This window comes from Erpetoichthys calabaricus, chromosome 4 (assembly GCF_900747795.2).
Source record: "Erpetoichthys calabaricus chromosome 4, fErpCal1.3, whole genome shotgun sequence".
Taxonomy (NCBI): domain Eukaryota; kingdom Metazoa; phylum Chordata; class Cladistia; order Polypteriformes; family Polypteridae; genus Erpetoichthys; species Erpetoichthys calabaricus.
The window spans coordinates 252,816,070-252,832,532 of record NC_041397.2 but is presented as its reverse complement, the minus strand read 5'-3'; the positions used below and the strand labels follow the sequence as shown (position 1 = coordinate 252,832,532).

Here is a 16,463-nt window from a genome sequence, read left to right as displayed (position 1 = left end):
TTCACACCTGCCTAAAACTTTTGCACAGTACTGTAAAAAGAAAAGTGAGTTTATGGTTCATGGTGATGTATTCCAGCTTTATCTGGAACAATAGTAGATGTTTCCCTAAATATGTTTTACTTAATACTAAATGTTCTGGTTTTATTTTCAAATTTTGTAATGGGTTTTGTTTTTATTTAACAATATTAAAATAATTTTACATCAATTCTGCTGCCACCTTAGTTTCTCTTTGCCTTTACTATTGTTGGGTATGTTGCTGTAGCCAGATACATGCAGCATGTGATACCATGGGTGCGATGGGATAAAAGGTCAGTGCTGACATGTCTTCTCTATCTGAAATTGCAGAGGAACTCTCACACTGTATCTAAACTCTTTGCTTTCCTGATATAGAACTTTACACAGTGTTTCACAACTTTGATTTATGGCCGACGTGTTGGCTTTAATGACAGCTTGTCTAACTTCCTGATTAAGATTCCTGCTTTGTTTTTTGGTTAACATTTTTTCCTGGTCGGTATGCTTTTAATTGCTAATAGCACATCGCTAGCAGAACACTACACTTATACTGCAACACAAGCACAGTAAAATAATACACCATTATCAAGAGTGAACAAAATAACTTCATATCCTACCTGGCCTCATAGCTACATGAAGCAATTTCAGCCATAGATAAAGCAGCCAGATCCAGGTCAACTCCATTCAATCCAGCATCTGGAGTCTCGGAAGCTGAAACATCACCTTTGCCAGGCACTTTTGTTTCATCTGTATGGGGGGGTGGAAATGAAATAGAAAATTAAGTATACAAAATGAAATGCTATCCTACTGGAGTTATTCATTCCTGATTTTACATTCTACTGATTTTTGTTTTTACTTGGGCAGTTCGCTCACGACTGATTATCTTCAATGAGTTAAATCTGAAAGCTGTTTGCAATCCAAAGCCTGATTTCTTCTAAGTACATTCAGTGGTAAATGGAGAAAAGAGCGGAGGCTTGGCTCTTGTTGAGAGCATCTGATGAGCAAAGAAAAACGGAATCTCACCCAAACCCATTCAACCGATCATCTTTATTCGGCATCTCATCTTTTACAGAAGCTGAATATTTGAAAACCACAGGTTTCTATAAAATGCCTTTTCTGGGCTGAGCTACTTTTTTCACTTGAAGACACTTTAGCATGCTGCTTGCTGTTCATAATAAATGGCTCATATAAATGAAGAGTTAAGAGTCTTCACTGACCTGAGATAATATCCCTTCCCCTCACGAGACGCATAAATCAACAAGCCCTTTATGACCAACTGCTCACAAATTCAAATAATCTTGGATTTTTCTAGTGACAAATACCTAAGCCATGGAACGAGCTTACAGATATTTACGACCAAAGTGCTTGTTTCGTGATAAATATCGTTTATGCCTTTTCTTCATGCTTGCCTAAAATGAGAACCAGTCAAGTTTATTGACGTTGTAGTTGGGTTGAAGGGGTCTACAGTAGTTTATAATATTTCAAGGACATTTGGGATTTAAGTGATTGTTAAGTATGGTGGATACTTAGAAAGTACATACGGAAACATAATGCTGCTATGATTTTGTTATATTTTTCCTGTTGTCAAATATTTTTCTTTTATTGTCATTTTTGTCCTAAGATTTTGAAAGTCATTCTTTTAAGTTTCATTGTTTTTTCTGAAGTGTCTTCTTATACCACTAGCAGTTTTAGTATATTGTTATTTCATGACCCTATCATTTCTATACGGGCACCACCATCCACCATTTTTTGTAGTGTGGCTGCTTTGATATGTGGGCAAGTTGTAGCGGGGCTACATAGTTAGTGTTGTAAAATGTCAGTACTGAGTGCGTCTCGTTTCCATTGTCCCGTTTGCTGTTTATGTGTGTATCAGTAAATGGATGATGGAAGAAGACCACAGCCTCAAACCTGGAAAACACCTGTTCTTTATTAATCAATTACAGCCGTCACAAGACTATTTAAGCAATCAGGAAGGGATAGCCGAAAAGAAGAGAGAGAGGAAGAGAGAGAGGGAGGAGAGGAGAAAGGAGACCATTTGTTTTCAACCACGTATCAACTCACTTGCTGTTTTTTACATCGCAACTTTGCACCAGTTTGTTTTTCATTTTGCCGGACTGTTTTTCATCCTTCATCCGCTGAGACCCCGGGGTCGATTCGTCATCTACCGTACGCCGAGGAATCACAGTGAGGTTGCTCCATTTGCCGGGAAAATCAAACAACGCATTTTTCTCTACAGTAGTTCAGTCATCTGTATTCAGGACAGTTTTTATAACCGGACTCAAGTTCACGATCATTCAGTATATCATTCTTTTTTGCTATTCGTGTTGTTTGTTATATGTTACAGGGGCAAGGGAGGGTTTTATTGTATTTATATATGGTGGTGTCTCGTTGTTGATGTAGTGGAGGGATATTTATATTTATATATGTTTATATTTGTTTCTATTTTTGCATTTGTCTTGTTGTTTCATTGAATACATTTAATCAGTATAATTTTACATATCTGCTTTTGTGAGTTTATATTTACACCGTCGATTGTGGGGAAAAGTGTACTTTGTTAGAGGTACGGCTTGATAGTTAGATTCATCTCAGTAAATTATCCAGGCCACAGGTCTTGGAGGTGTAGCTGCTGGCTGGGTACGGGGTCGGCCGTTACAAAGTTGCTATGGTATGTACAGTATACTGGAGGTTGTGCTATGTCACGTCATCAGGGTGATATCTTTTAAACAGGTGCTGTGCATAAAGAGCATATTTCAAGTTTATCGATATAATCTTTAAAAAAACTTTTTGTAAGTTTTTTTCAATGTGATCTTCTGCTTACTGACTTAAAGGCCAGGGATTTTTTGACTTTTGAGTTTTGTTTCATGTATCTGTTTTGCCAAACAATCGCTAATCTTTCTAGTTATGATACCAGCTAGTTTATGGTTCATATTTCCATCTCCTGAGCTATTCTTCTTTGCCTTTGTGACCTGCCTAAATTTCACTCATGCCAGAACAAATGCAAATCATTTTTATAACATTGTAATCATATATAACTATATACTGTATAATCATTATATATGAAGCACCACTTCATTCATTATGTTAATGGTTAGCTTTAAAATGAATATGAAAATAGAAATAATTTGCTAATAACTACAAATAACAGAAGTGTACTTTCAGTCAATTTTGTGCAATCTGTAACTTTTAATGAATCTCTCTCCTTTTATCATCCTGCTGGTTATTAATGATAGCATAGTAGATACATCAACACCATAACTGGATAGTCTGTTCCATCTTCTTAAAACTTTCAAAATAAAACATCCCTGCTATTGTTTTTCTCACTGCAGCATTTAATGTGGATAACAAAACTAAAAATAAATCTTGAACCTTTTATACATATAAAATTTGAGGAATAGGAACAATCGGTTCAGTGGTCATTTGACTTTTGGCATTCGTAAGTGAAACTATTTTCATTTACAGTATTGTTTAAAACCAACAGCTTCTATGAGGAGAGTGTGAAAGGAAACCTGGAGGAATGAATAAGGACTTGAGACAAACACACAGCACCTTCTCTGAATTGTTGGCCCGTTTAAGAGGTTAATGCATGGCAAAGTAGTACTTCATTTTGTGAAAGGATAGCACAGCACAATATAAAAACACTGAATGTGGATTATTCTAAATGAAAGTGTTTGAAGTAGAAATAAACTTGTCATAGATAAATACTTTACTACAACTGGTTACTTCCAAATATCATCTTGTGTAAATATCATATGACCAGCACCACTCAAGTTTATTATAACTTTGCTTGACGTTAATGTAACATTCAGATTAACCATATCCCAAACTATACACATGTGAAAAATGCTACAATGTTAATGGACATGTTTGCACGAACAATGGCATTACATTAACTCACCTCCTTTGCTCTTCATGTATCTTCTTTTATAATACTGCATTTCTAATTGGATGTTGGTTCCAGGACGCAAAGCTGTTCTTCCACCCCCTCTGTTGCTGGTGACAGCTATTGGCTTCCCTGGAAATGTTTGAGATATCACACATTAAAACTTGACATAAATAAAATAAGAGCAGTCAAAATTGGAAGCTGGACAAGTGACATGTGGGATTTTGGAGAAAGACGCATTAAATGTGAACAGTTAAATCTTCTAGGGAGACTTGAGAAGTGACTACTAGGATAAACAAGAACAGGATTACAATGGATGCATCACCATAAAATATACTTTAGGGAGACTTTCTGAAGTATCTCATAGAGTCTTGTTAAACAGTATAAACTTCCCCCTCTGGTAGGCTGTTGGATTATTCTGAGGGGCATATCACTTTATTTTAGAGAAAATTCAACTGTGATTTACTATATTACTTATTGAGTGTTTTTAGATTTAGTACAGAGTCAGAGACAGACCTTCATTAAGTTAATCCTGAATAGAAGGCGAATACATTGTAATGAACACACAGACACAGTTGCACAACTCACTCATAATAGAGAAATAAAGTTGCCATTTAGCCAGAGTATATGCCTTAGAGGGCGGCACGGTGGCGCAGTGGGTAGCACTGCTGCCTCGCAGTTGGGAGATCTGGGGACCTGGGTTCGATTCCCGGGTCCTCCCTGCGTGGAGTTTGCATGTTCTCCCCATGTCTGTGTGGGTTTCCTCCGGGCGCTCCGGTTTCCTCCCACAGTCCAAAGACATGCAGGTTAGGTGGATTGGCGATTCTAAATTGGCCCTAGTGTGTGCTTGGTGTGTGGGTGTGTTTGTGTGTGTCCTGCGGTGGGTTGGCACCCTGCCCAGGATTGGTTCCTGCCTTGTGCCCTGTGTTGGCTGGGATTGGCTCCAGCAGACCCCCGTGACCCTGTGTTCGGATTCAGCGGGTTGGAAAATGGATGGATGGATATGCCTTAGACCTCTGTAGAAAACTATAAGTCTTTTTAAAAAAGTCACAAGCTTGGGGTGATTGTACCTTTAATTAAATAATCTGCATTTTATTTAACAATTTTGTATTTTATTTAAAAGATCAGATCAGGTCAGGATTGGCGAGTATGCACAGGCATAGCATATTGACACACCCACTACACAGCGAAACAGCTTGGGTATCCTGGTTGGCAACCCCCCAGGCAGACACATGGTCCAGTCCCACTGTTCGGAAATGACCATCTATCTGCCTCAGCCAGGTGTTACGTTGGTGCTCCCTTGGCCTGGTCCAGCCATTCGGGTCCTCAACAATGGGGATCCTGCCAGCTGGATCACCCTCAGGGAATTGCGCCACATGGTGCTAGTGCCATAACTGACGCTCCCTCACAATGCAAGTAATGTGCCTCATTCAGGATTCCGTAAACAAGTGCACATTCAACACAAAGTCAAACCAGTGGTACTCAAGGATTCCCCGAAGAGACACAGTACAGAAGGAGTCCAGTTTTTGTTTCAGGTCACTGGATAGCATCCATGTCTAGCAACCATATCGCAAGACAGGAAGCACAACGGCTATAAAGACTTGGTCCTTCGTCCTTTTGCATAGATATCGGGAGCACCACACACCCCTTTCCAACGACCTCATGATGGGTGACATATTAATGCAGTTTAAGTCTGATCTATTAGCAACAGAATGTGTCTGATCACTTATATGAAATTCCTTGGGAACAAAACAACTAGTGTGCATGTTTACTTGAATTCAGAAGTAACGAATGGCTAGAGACCATCCTTATTGTACAAGTATTAATTTTCAAATTTACAGAAAGAAAATATCAATGATGTACTGTATTATGTACATATTAAGCATTATATTATGATCATATATATGTCAGGATTAACAAGAAACTATCTTTTTTAGTTTATGTAGTTGCAACTTTAACATTTTTCTTTTCTTTTAATAAAACTACTTATATTGATATTTTGTTAACAAAGTGTTATCTGTAGTGGCTTCCCAAAATTGTATTGGTTCCTTATTAATTTGAAGGCAATAACATGTTTTAAATATTAAAAACATAGTTAAATTCTAAAAACTGGTATGAATCAGTGCTTATTATAACAATGTAAAATAGTAAAGGAGTTATACTGTATATTTTTTCAGAGGTATAGGAATCACCTTATTTATTTCCATTAGGCAGGAATTTCTAGCTAATGTCTATTTATTAGAAAAGTGATGCATTTATATAAAAAAACAAACATAGGAATCACCTTATTTATTTCAATTAGGCAGGAATTTCTAGCTAATGTCTATTTATTAGAAAAGTGATGCATTTATATAAAAAAACAAACACCTTCATAGGTAAAACTTGGTAAGACTGAAGAACTGCAGTATCTGATACATTTGCCACTATAATTATTTACCTTTCAAATCAGGCTTATCTCGAATTCCAACAGACACAAAGAAGCAATCCATGTCAACATGCATGATACAGGTCTGATGTTTATGTGGACCTGTCAAAAACAAACAAAAAAGGCAAAAAGTTATGTACTGGACAAAAATAATAATAGGAACCTACAAAGAAAATCAGGTATAAATTTACTTTTTTGGGGAAAAGTAACATCTCTGGAGCTACATGTAATCCAGCCTTAAAAGACTTAAAATCATGACTTTTAATTTGCATTATTCACATCAGTAAATATTTCTTTCTCTGCAGGTCCAAGTAACATTCACTTTTCAGAAATAAATAAATAACACTGCTATAAATCACTTTGGTATTAGCACATACCAGAATAGACTAGTGCTGTGTATTATGAACTTAAAATTAAAAAATAAACTACCTGTAAAAGACCTTGATGAAATGCCTTGGAAGTTACACATTTAACTACAGTCTTCAAAAACTGATTCCAGTAAATATTTACTGAGAATGACAGAGATTAATTGATAAGGTACCAATAAGCCTTAAATGTATATAATCTAAAACAACAGATATTTCTATAACTATGAGGCGAGTTGGATTCATAGAGTTTATGATGTATTGGCTTACTCTTGCACACCCCAAGCTTAATACACACAGAATCCAGATAACCTCACACTTAAGCACGGCCTCAACAGCCTTACACTCCTCAGTATTCCACTTATGGACTCATTAGCTTTGGCTTGAGCAAACCAGACGGGTGCCCCATGGTGTGTTCCCTAGACATTTCTGACATCATTATGAATCATTGCTGCCAAGGAGCCTAACTAAGTGCCAATTTCAATTGCGGATGTAGTAGGACTAAAAATAATGACCTCTGTTTTATTCTCATTTAATTGTAAGAAATGTTGTGCAATCCAATAATTAATACCCTAAAAGCATTTCAACAGCTCACGACTGACTTTGAGGTATAACTGCGTATCATCAGCATAACAATGATAAGTGATATCATGTTTTTGAAAGATGGTCCTAAGGGGGAGCAGATAAAGGGAAAATAAAAGAGGAGCCAAAACAGAACTTCGTGGGACTCCTTGTGTGAGAGGTGCCAGCTGAGAGAAGTTCTCATATATGTTAACAGACACAGATCTCCCTTTAAGGTAGGACGTAAACCATTTCAATGCTCAGCCTTGGATGCCAACTTCATCCTTCAAACCATTTGAACAGAACCCCATGGTCCACTGTGTCAAATGCAGCACTAAGATCCAATAAAACTAAGATAGCAGAAGAGCCGAGTCCAAGGTTAATAGAATATCATTTGTCACCTTCAACAAAGCCTATTCAGTACTGAGAAGTTTTTAAAACCTGATAGAAACACATCACATACATTGTTATCCTCCAGATATGAAAGTAGCTGAGAAGAGGAAACATTGTCAAGTCAAGTTGGGGAGCATGCACTGGTACAGTGCGTTGCCGTACCCACTACACGTCGAAACAGCTCGGGATCCCGGTTGGCAACCCCCCAGGCAGACACGCGGTCCAGTCCCACCCTCCGGAAATGACCCTCTATCTGCCGCAGCCAGGTGTTACGTGGGCGACCCCTTGGCCTGGTCCAGCCACTTGGGTCCCCAACAATGAGGATCTTATGAGCCGGATCACCCTCAGGGAAACACGCCACATGGCCGTAGTGCGGTAACTGACGCTCCCTCACAATGCAGGTAATGTGCCTCATTCGGGACTCCATGAGCATGACTTCGACACAAAGTCAAACCAACGGTACCTGAAGATTTTCCGGAGAGACACAATACCAAAGGAGTCCAGTCTTCATCTCAGGTCACTGGATAGCATCCATGTCTCGCAACCATATAGTAAGACAAGAAGTACCAGGACTCTAAAGACTTGGACCTTCGTCCTTTTGCATAGATATTGGGAGCGCCACACACCCCTTTCCAGCGACCTCATGACCCCCCTTGCTCTCCCAATCCATCTACTGACTTCATAGGAAGAGTCACCAGAGACATGAATGTCACTGCCAAGGTAAGCAAACCTCTCAACATGGTCAACACTCTCTCCTCTAACAGACACACTGCTGATGGCTGTGCCCAAGAGGTCATTAAAGGCCTGGATCTTGTTTTTTATCCAGGACACTCGCAAGCCCAGGCACTCAAACTTCTCGTTCAGTCTCTTCAGTGCCCCGATCAGAGCCTCCATTGACTCCGCGAAGATCACAGCATCGTCAGCAAAGTCAAGATCTGTGAATCTTTCTTCACCAACAGATGCCCTACAGCCGCTGGACCCCACGACCTTGCCCAACACCCAGTCCATACAAGCATTGAACAGAGTAGGAGCAAGAACACACCACTGACGAACCCCAGAATCAACTGGAAAAACACAGAGGTCCTGTCTCCACTCTGCACAGTACCTACAGTACCAGTGTACAGGCCAGCCATGATATCCAGCAACCTCAAGGGGATCCTGCGAATCCTCAGGATGTCAAACGCTTTACGAAAATTGACAAAGGCTGCAAAGAAACTCTGCTGATATTCGCTTTTGCGCTCTATGAGAACCCTCAGTGTCAGGATGCGGTCGATGGTAGACTTCTTAGGCATAAAACCAGACTGTTCCAGTCGCTGGTAGGTGAGCAAGTGATCACGGATCCTATTGAGGACGACCCTAGCAAGGACCTTACCCGGCACCGAGAGCAGTGTTAACCCCCTGTAGTTGCCGCAATCCAGGCGATCACCCTTCCCTTTCCAGATAGGGACGACAAGTCCCGTTTTCCAGTCAGGTGGGATGATGCCAGTCTCCCAAATGGAAGCAAATATTGCTTGCAATGTCAGGAGGACAGCCTTACCACCTGCCTGGAGAAGTTCACCTTGGATACCACAGATCCCTGCAGCCTTCCCCCCCTCAGCTGGTTCACCACTTGTGCAATCTCAGTGAGATTGGGTGGTTCACAGCTAATTGGAGGATCAGCCTCAAGAACCGTGGACCCAGAGATATCCAACGTCCTAGCCAGAGGATCATCTTTGAACAACTGCTCATAGTAGCCAGCCCAGCAGGTCAGAACTGCAGTGTCATCCGTAAGGACTGTTCCATCAGCTGCCCTGACTGCGACTCTCCAAGGAACAGATTCAGATGTGCGTAATGCTTTGATTCCTCTGTAAGCAGGACGTGGGTCACTAGACCACAGATGGTGTGTTACTTACTCACAGATTCCTCTAACAAACGCCTCTTTATCTGCCCTCAGAGCCCTCGCAGCCGTCCTTCTCAGTTCCTGGTACCGACCAGAGTTGCCATTGAGCCATGCGCTGCGACTCCTTTTGATGATATCCAGGGTGCCCTGGTGAGATGAAACACCTTCTTCTTGGAACACTGGAAACATTGAAAGGATGTAAAATGGCCATGCACTGTCTATTTATAAAACTATGCGGGAATTCAAGCATGAAAATATGTGCAATGGAAAACAAAAAACCAAACAGTAAAATGAGTACGCTAAAAAACATAAATCTGATTTATAAAACTTTGTGTTTGCACATTTCTATACAATTTGCCTTTTATAAGTCACAGTCTCCATGTAAATATGCATACATGCCTCGAACACCAGCCGTAAACATCCATAGAGTTTATGAAGCAAGCCCATCAACCACATACTGTACATGTGCACTTCACTGGTTGATAGCACAGGCTTATTCCTGATACTTAGAGATCCCACCACCTGCATTTAAGAGTATCTGGCTGGGCTTCACAACTGAGAGCACACGATAATATGTGTCATGATAGTGCCTCTCCGCTGCATCTGGGTGTCACAGAAAGGCAGTTACCTTACCAACAAACCCCCATGTAGCACTGTTATGTCTGCTAAAACTACTTTACTCCAAAATAACTGAATTACGATTGAAACAGGCCACTGAGACATGACGTTTGTCAGCCACATCTTGGCATTACACATGACTTGTACATTAATGAAATGTCACTGCTCACAGTTAATAAAATCAGCTTCACTCTTGTTAGGTGCCCTTATTGCAGTGTTTCCCAAACTCAGTCCTGGGGGCACACTGTGGCTGCAGGTTTTTGTTCCAACCAGATTCCTAATTAAAAGACAACACCTGATAACACTGAGCTCATTTAATTAGCTGGTATTATTTTTTTTTTATTCTAGATTCAGAAAAGCACAACAGCATGATTTTTACATTTATAAGACATTTAGAAATATTTCTGCTTTTGCTATAGATTTAAATGCTTAACTCTCTTTTGTTGATTTCATTATATTTTGCCCTCTCTGCAGTTTTTCCCCTTCATTGTATCTTATTAATGATAATTAAAAATGAGCAGAGCAGAGCCAAGACCCAGGCAAACAACACTGAAAAATCAAAGGCTGCAACTACTTTAGCGTCAGACCCACTGATTAGTAAATAATGAATTAATTAAACAGAACACCCGGAAAAGTAGAATGACAATCAAGATGAAAATATTGTTAAAAAGAAAAAAAGTTTGGGAAACACTGCCTTATTGCAACATGAGTGCAGTAGTGATTCTGACAGAAGGTGACCTGCATTTACCTTAATCACCAAAGATGTGCCGACAAAGTATAGCAATATAAAGCAGAGATGTTTACTAAAATAGGCTAGTAGCAGGGAAAATCAATAATAGTAGCAAATAATATAAACGAAATAAATGATAGCGAATAATAGTGAAGTCTGGACATAAAGCACTAAATACACTTTCTGATATCCCCAAAGACTAGAAGTCGCATAACGTGACATTGGCTTAAGTTTATATATTTGTTTTGCTACACTTTTATTTATGGGATTGTGATCTAAATGTTAATAAAGAGAGATATTTACCATTTAATGTGTTATGGGATTGTTAACGTTATTAGTATTTTAAATGTTTTGTGCATTCCTTTTCCTATCTGATGCTGCAATTGAGATGCTATTTACTGTATATGCAATCTGAGAGAATTCAGTGTAGTCAGGAGTTTATTCTGCAGGAAAACCTGCCTTTTAAAAGAAAGGTGCCAACTGAATTACAACTAGACCAATCTGCTTTTACCATCCAGGGTGACTTCTGTCAGAGCAATAAATGCAAGACTTGTTAATGGGGCAGAGGTGAAGGTGCTTATTTATGACTGAGGAGGCAACAGGCAACCCATTACATTAGTTCTCCTAATATAATCTTGCTGAATGTGCACTCTGTAAATAATAACTGGATAAATTACAAACAAATGCCCTTTTTCAGTGGGAAGCCTGCATTATAGCTTTTATAGAGACATGGCTTTCTGAGAAATTAAAACTGATGGCTTTGAAGCAACACTGAGAATGACAGCAGCGCCACAGGTAAAGGGCATGGAGTTATTAATGAATAATGGTGCAAATCTGTAACAATCAGAAAACCTGTGTGCTCTGCAGACATTAAGTGTCTCTATGTTTCTGTATGTCAGTTCCATTTGCCTGGGATGTCCTCTTGAAGCAAAACCTATCATTAACACGGTGAACAATTTGCAGACCCCCTTGCCAAACATGCCACGCTTTGCCTTTGGGAACTTCAACCACTGCAACGTTAAAAAATATATCGCAATATTCTATCACCAAAGGGCAGTAAAACTGTTGGCCTATGCGGTATAGTGCCTAAAATATTTATCTTCTTGGAAGTTTCCACATTTCATTGTTATGCAATATTAAATCACAGCATTTTAAATTTTGTTTTTGCCATTGATCAATGTATTAAAAGTTAAAACAGATCTCTGCAAAGTGGACTAAATTATTTACAAATATAAAACAGAATAATTTATTGCAAAGTATTCACTCCATTTAATATGGCAAAATGAAATCATCACTGGGGCAGCAAATTGGTTTTAAAAGTCACATAATTATTTAAATGGAGATCACCTTTTCCGGTGTCCTGTTGGTGGTGGCGTGCGCCACCACCATCTACCCAAAGCACCATGATGTTCCAACAATGATGGATGGATTAAAAGCCAGAAGTCTGTATGACCATCAGCATCAAGTGACTCCGTGAAAAACCCGAACTACAAAGAGGACTATTTAATTTATGTTAGGTAGAATGCCCAAAGGGGACTGGGTGGTCTCGTGGCCTGGAACCCCTACAGATTTTATTTTTTTCTCCAGCCTTCTAGAGTTTTTTTTTGTTTTTTCTGTCCACCCTGGCCATCGGACCTTACTCCTTTCTATGTTAATTAATGTTGTCTTATTTTAATTTCTTATTTTGTCTTTTATTTTTCTTCTCTTCATTATGTAAAGCACTTTGAGCTACTTTTTGTATGAAAATGTGCTATATAAATAAATGTTGTTGTTGAAGTCGATGGGTCTCAATTGATTTTAGTATAACTGCACTTTATCTGGCCTACCCTACACAATGAAGACAAAGGAACACTCCAAGTAACTCTGTAAAAAAAGGCAAATGAAAAGCATAAGTCAGGGGATGGAGGCAAGAAAACATCCAAGTTACTGAATATCCCTGGGAAGTCCAGTTAAAGAATATGTCACAGCTGGAAATCTGCCTAATGCAGGCCGAGAGCAATAACAGCATGATAATGTAAGAAGAAGGACACCAACAGACTTGTAGTAACACTAAAAGAGTTAGAAGCTACTGTGGCTAAGACTGGAAAGACTGTGCATACAGCAACTGTTGTCTGGATACTTTACCAGTCACAGTGTTATGGGAGTGCAACAAAGAGAAAACCTCTGTTTAAAAGCATGTACAGAAAGCATAACAGAAGGAACATGGGAGACTCTGAAGGTATAATGGACTACAAAATTGAGCTTTTTGGTCATCAGAGTAAACACCATGTTTGGCATAAGCTGAACACTGCACAATATCAAAAACACACCATTAGCATCATGAATTATAGTGGTGGCTTTGTCATTCTGTGCAGCAGGTCCAGGAAGGCTTATGAGCGTAGAGGATAAAATGAATGTGGCAAAATACAGGGAAATCCTGGAGAAAAACTTGATGTAGTCTAAAGGAAACCTGAACCCATGGATAAGATTTGTTTTTCTTTATTGATAATCGATAAATGGTGTTCACTTCCACCTTGAAACATAAAATCAACAAAATTGGCAGCATAAAATGTCTTTTAAAATTTACTGCATTTGTACTTGCCAAACAGCAGGTATGGTGATCTACAATTTACACAGGCATGAACTCTGGGAAATGAGCTTGAAAAAAATAAAATAGTCATTGAAGTGAAAAAGAGAAATGCCCACTTTGTAATCAGCTTTGGTTTGCTGCATGGACACACACACACACACACACACACACACACACACACACACACACAAAGAAAGGCTACACAAAGTCCGTGCAAAAAACATAAACAAGTGACATTGTTGTTGACTAGTGAAAAACTAGCTGGAATGAGGACCAAAATGACTATGGTTTTTTTCCCCCAAACAATATTACAAACTTCTGTTAATCACCTTTTACATCATGTTAGTATATTTTCTGTGCATCACCAAAGGCTAACAAAATTTTACTGCCAGTTTCTCTTTAACATGAACGTGTTTGGCATGCTTATTAAGTGGAAAAACTAAACAAAATGATTGTGTGTTTTTGTAATGATCGGTGGCTTATGCTATAGAAGGGTTTTGCTTATTGTTGCATTTGATAGTTTGTGCCATTTGTAGGACATGCGTTTTCACACACGTTCTTTGAGCAACAAGGTGTAGTTGCTCTTCTTTACTCAAAAGAAGCAGCATACATTTGACAATAATTTTCGGTAAATTGCACAGATTATGTGCTCACCACAAAAAAAAAAAAGCTGAACAGGACCAGCTCAATCCCAAATGATCAAATCCAAGCAAATCCAGATATACTGCATGTTTGCAATGCATGATCAAAGACAACAATTTTCCAGATACTTTAATCAGTAATTACTAAACAAGATAATGAAAAAGATGGTAATGTAAAACCTCCCATAACTATGCATTATTTTTGTACTGTGGCTATAAGTGGGGGAAAAAACTAAATAACGAATATGGATCAGAGAATAACATGAAGGGTAAATGTCAGCATCTTTTGGTATCATATCAAAGCAGGGCTTTTCACACAAAAATAACTGACTGAAAAGAGAGACAATGACACTGGATTCTTGCTTCTTGCAAACTATACAGCAAGGAAGACTGTTCAGTGCAGGAACATGGTGATACACGAGCTTGTGGGCATACTGATGCTGACTGAACAGAAGTATCTGAAAAGTAATGGCAGGCAGGACTGTAGTTCCGTAAAACAGAACAATAAAGGCTCTCCCTTTGTTTTGTGCTACACTCTCTTTGTTTTATCACATGTTTGAAAAGAAAACTTACCAGTGAATGGTGCATGATACTCTATGGAATTAAAAAAATAAATGTCAAAGCCACAGAAATCAATAAAAAAAAAAGAATGTTGGTTCTATTACAACAGCCTAAAATATGGCCTCTTAGGATTTATGTTTTGGGGGCTAAAATAACGGGCAACTAAACAAAGGCTGTAGCAATATAAAGCTACAAAGGTAATAGCTTAACAGTATATAAAATATCCCAAATAAAGCAGTTAATGGCTAACTGAGTTGGCAGAGTAGCCAGTGGTGCTTCAAGAAGATAACCCTCAAGTGTAAGGGGGGGAAAAACATAAAAAAGAAAGAATACATTTATATAATACAGTATATGAGAAAACAGCACCTGATGGCCTTTAGGCAGATAGAGGGGGGCTGCTATTACAACGCTACTGTGTATGTTACACTAGTCTCTAAGAATCAACCAAGAATCTAGACGAGCACAAAACAGTACAAAGCATCTACAACTCCATCACCAAAAAATCCCCCGTTTCCTTAACCCTCCCATTCCCTGTCCATCTGTTCTTTTGCTTCAAGTTTCTTTTTTTCATGATTAATGGTTGGAGTCAGTCATTTATAGATCTTTTCTTGGCAAGGTCATAAATATCTAAGAAAGGCTATTTTGTACTGATGCAGTCTGAATTGTAAATGCCAGTTGTATAAATTGCTGTATTGCTAGTCTAAAACCAGCAAGACCTCAGTGCATTATGCTGGTGAAACGGAGGTGTCCATTACAAATGAAGGACACCCCCACCCCGCTCAGAATTCTTTCCATATTACAAGATGTTCTTTTTAGCAAGCCATACCACATGCACTTCAGAACAGGTAGTCAACCTGAAGTTGTGCCTGACCAGTACTTTGATGGGAGACCATCTAGGAATAGCTAGGGTGACTGCTGGAAGAGGTGTGATGAGGTCGCAAGGGCCGCTTACCCTATGGTCTATGTTTGGATCAGAATGCAGTGACGGTGACACGGTGCGGTAGAATTGGTTCTGTCCTTTGGTTGAAAGGTAAAATTGAGGTCCTGACTCTCTGTGATATTAAAAGAAAAAATGAGCATCTTTTGAAACAAGCAGGGTGTTTCCTGATATCTTGGCTAAATTGCCTTTCACGGGTGTGACATGATGAGGTTGTGAGTATTTTAAGAATTGAGGTATTTATTAGTTTAATGATTTTAGCGACTACCAAGTAACAAGTGGCAACAAGTTGCAAGTGAAAGCGTGAGACCATGTGTGCTGATTATTGGCAAGCGTGCAGGAGCAACTGCACACAGCTGGGAGCCGTGAGATAAAAAGGGCTTGTGTAAGTGCAAGGGAAGGAAGATAAAGGCACACTCAGAAGAGGAGCTGGCAGCAAGTGGACGAGCCCGCTGACAATTTCTTGAAAAGCATGGGAGATGGGATAATTACTGGAGGGAGGACTCATGCATTACTACTTGCCATAACTGAAGGAGGTGTCAGAAAGAGAGAATAAGGATTGAAGACATTGTGGCAACAGGGTGGAAGAATCAGAGTGAGACATTGGAGGCTGTTGGAGAGAGACACTGTGGCATTGGTGCCCAGGTAGTTGGAGTTCCTGGGGCCTTCACCAAAGTTCTCATTCAGGATTCCAGAAGAAGGAAGTGTTTTACAGTATGGTTAAAGAATGGCACTTTATTGATTTTAAAAATTTATTTAAAACTTACTGTCATGGTTTTTATGACAATAGTTTAATCTCAATAGTTATTTATTCTGCTATGTACTTTATAGTAAACACTGCACACTATTTTGCACAAGAATATCTGCGTTTATCAACTCTCACTTGCTACTT

General features: G+C 39.1%; 1 protein-coding gene across 1 annotated transcript in view; it reads right to left on the bottom strand.

The window, feature by feature from the left end:
• rev1 (REV1 DNA directed polymerase) overlaps nt 1-16,463 on the bottom strand; it is a 225,400-nt gene that overhangs the window by 40,792 nt on the left and 168,145 nt on the right. The window contains exons 7-9 of the mRNA XM_028800617.2: nt 6,330-6,419; nt 3,908-4,024; nt 630-759 (exon numbers count right to left, since the gene is read on the bottom strand). Coding sequence (XP_028656450.2) covers nt 630-759; nt 3,908-4,024; nt 6,330-6,419 — 337 coding nt within the window. The remainder of the gene's footprint in view (nt 1-629; nt 760-3,907; nt 4,025-6,329; nt 6,420-16,463) is intronic.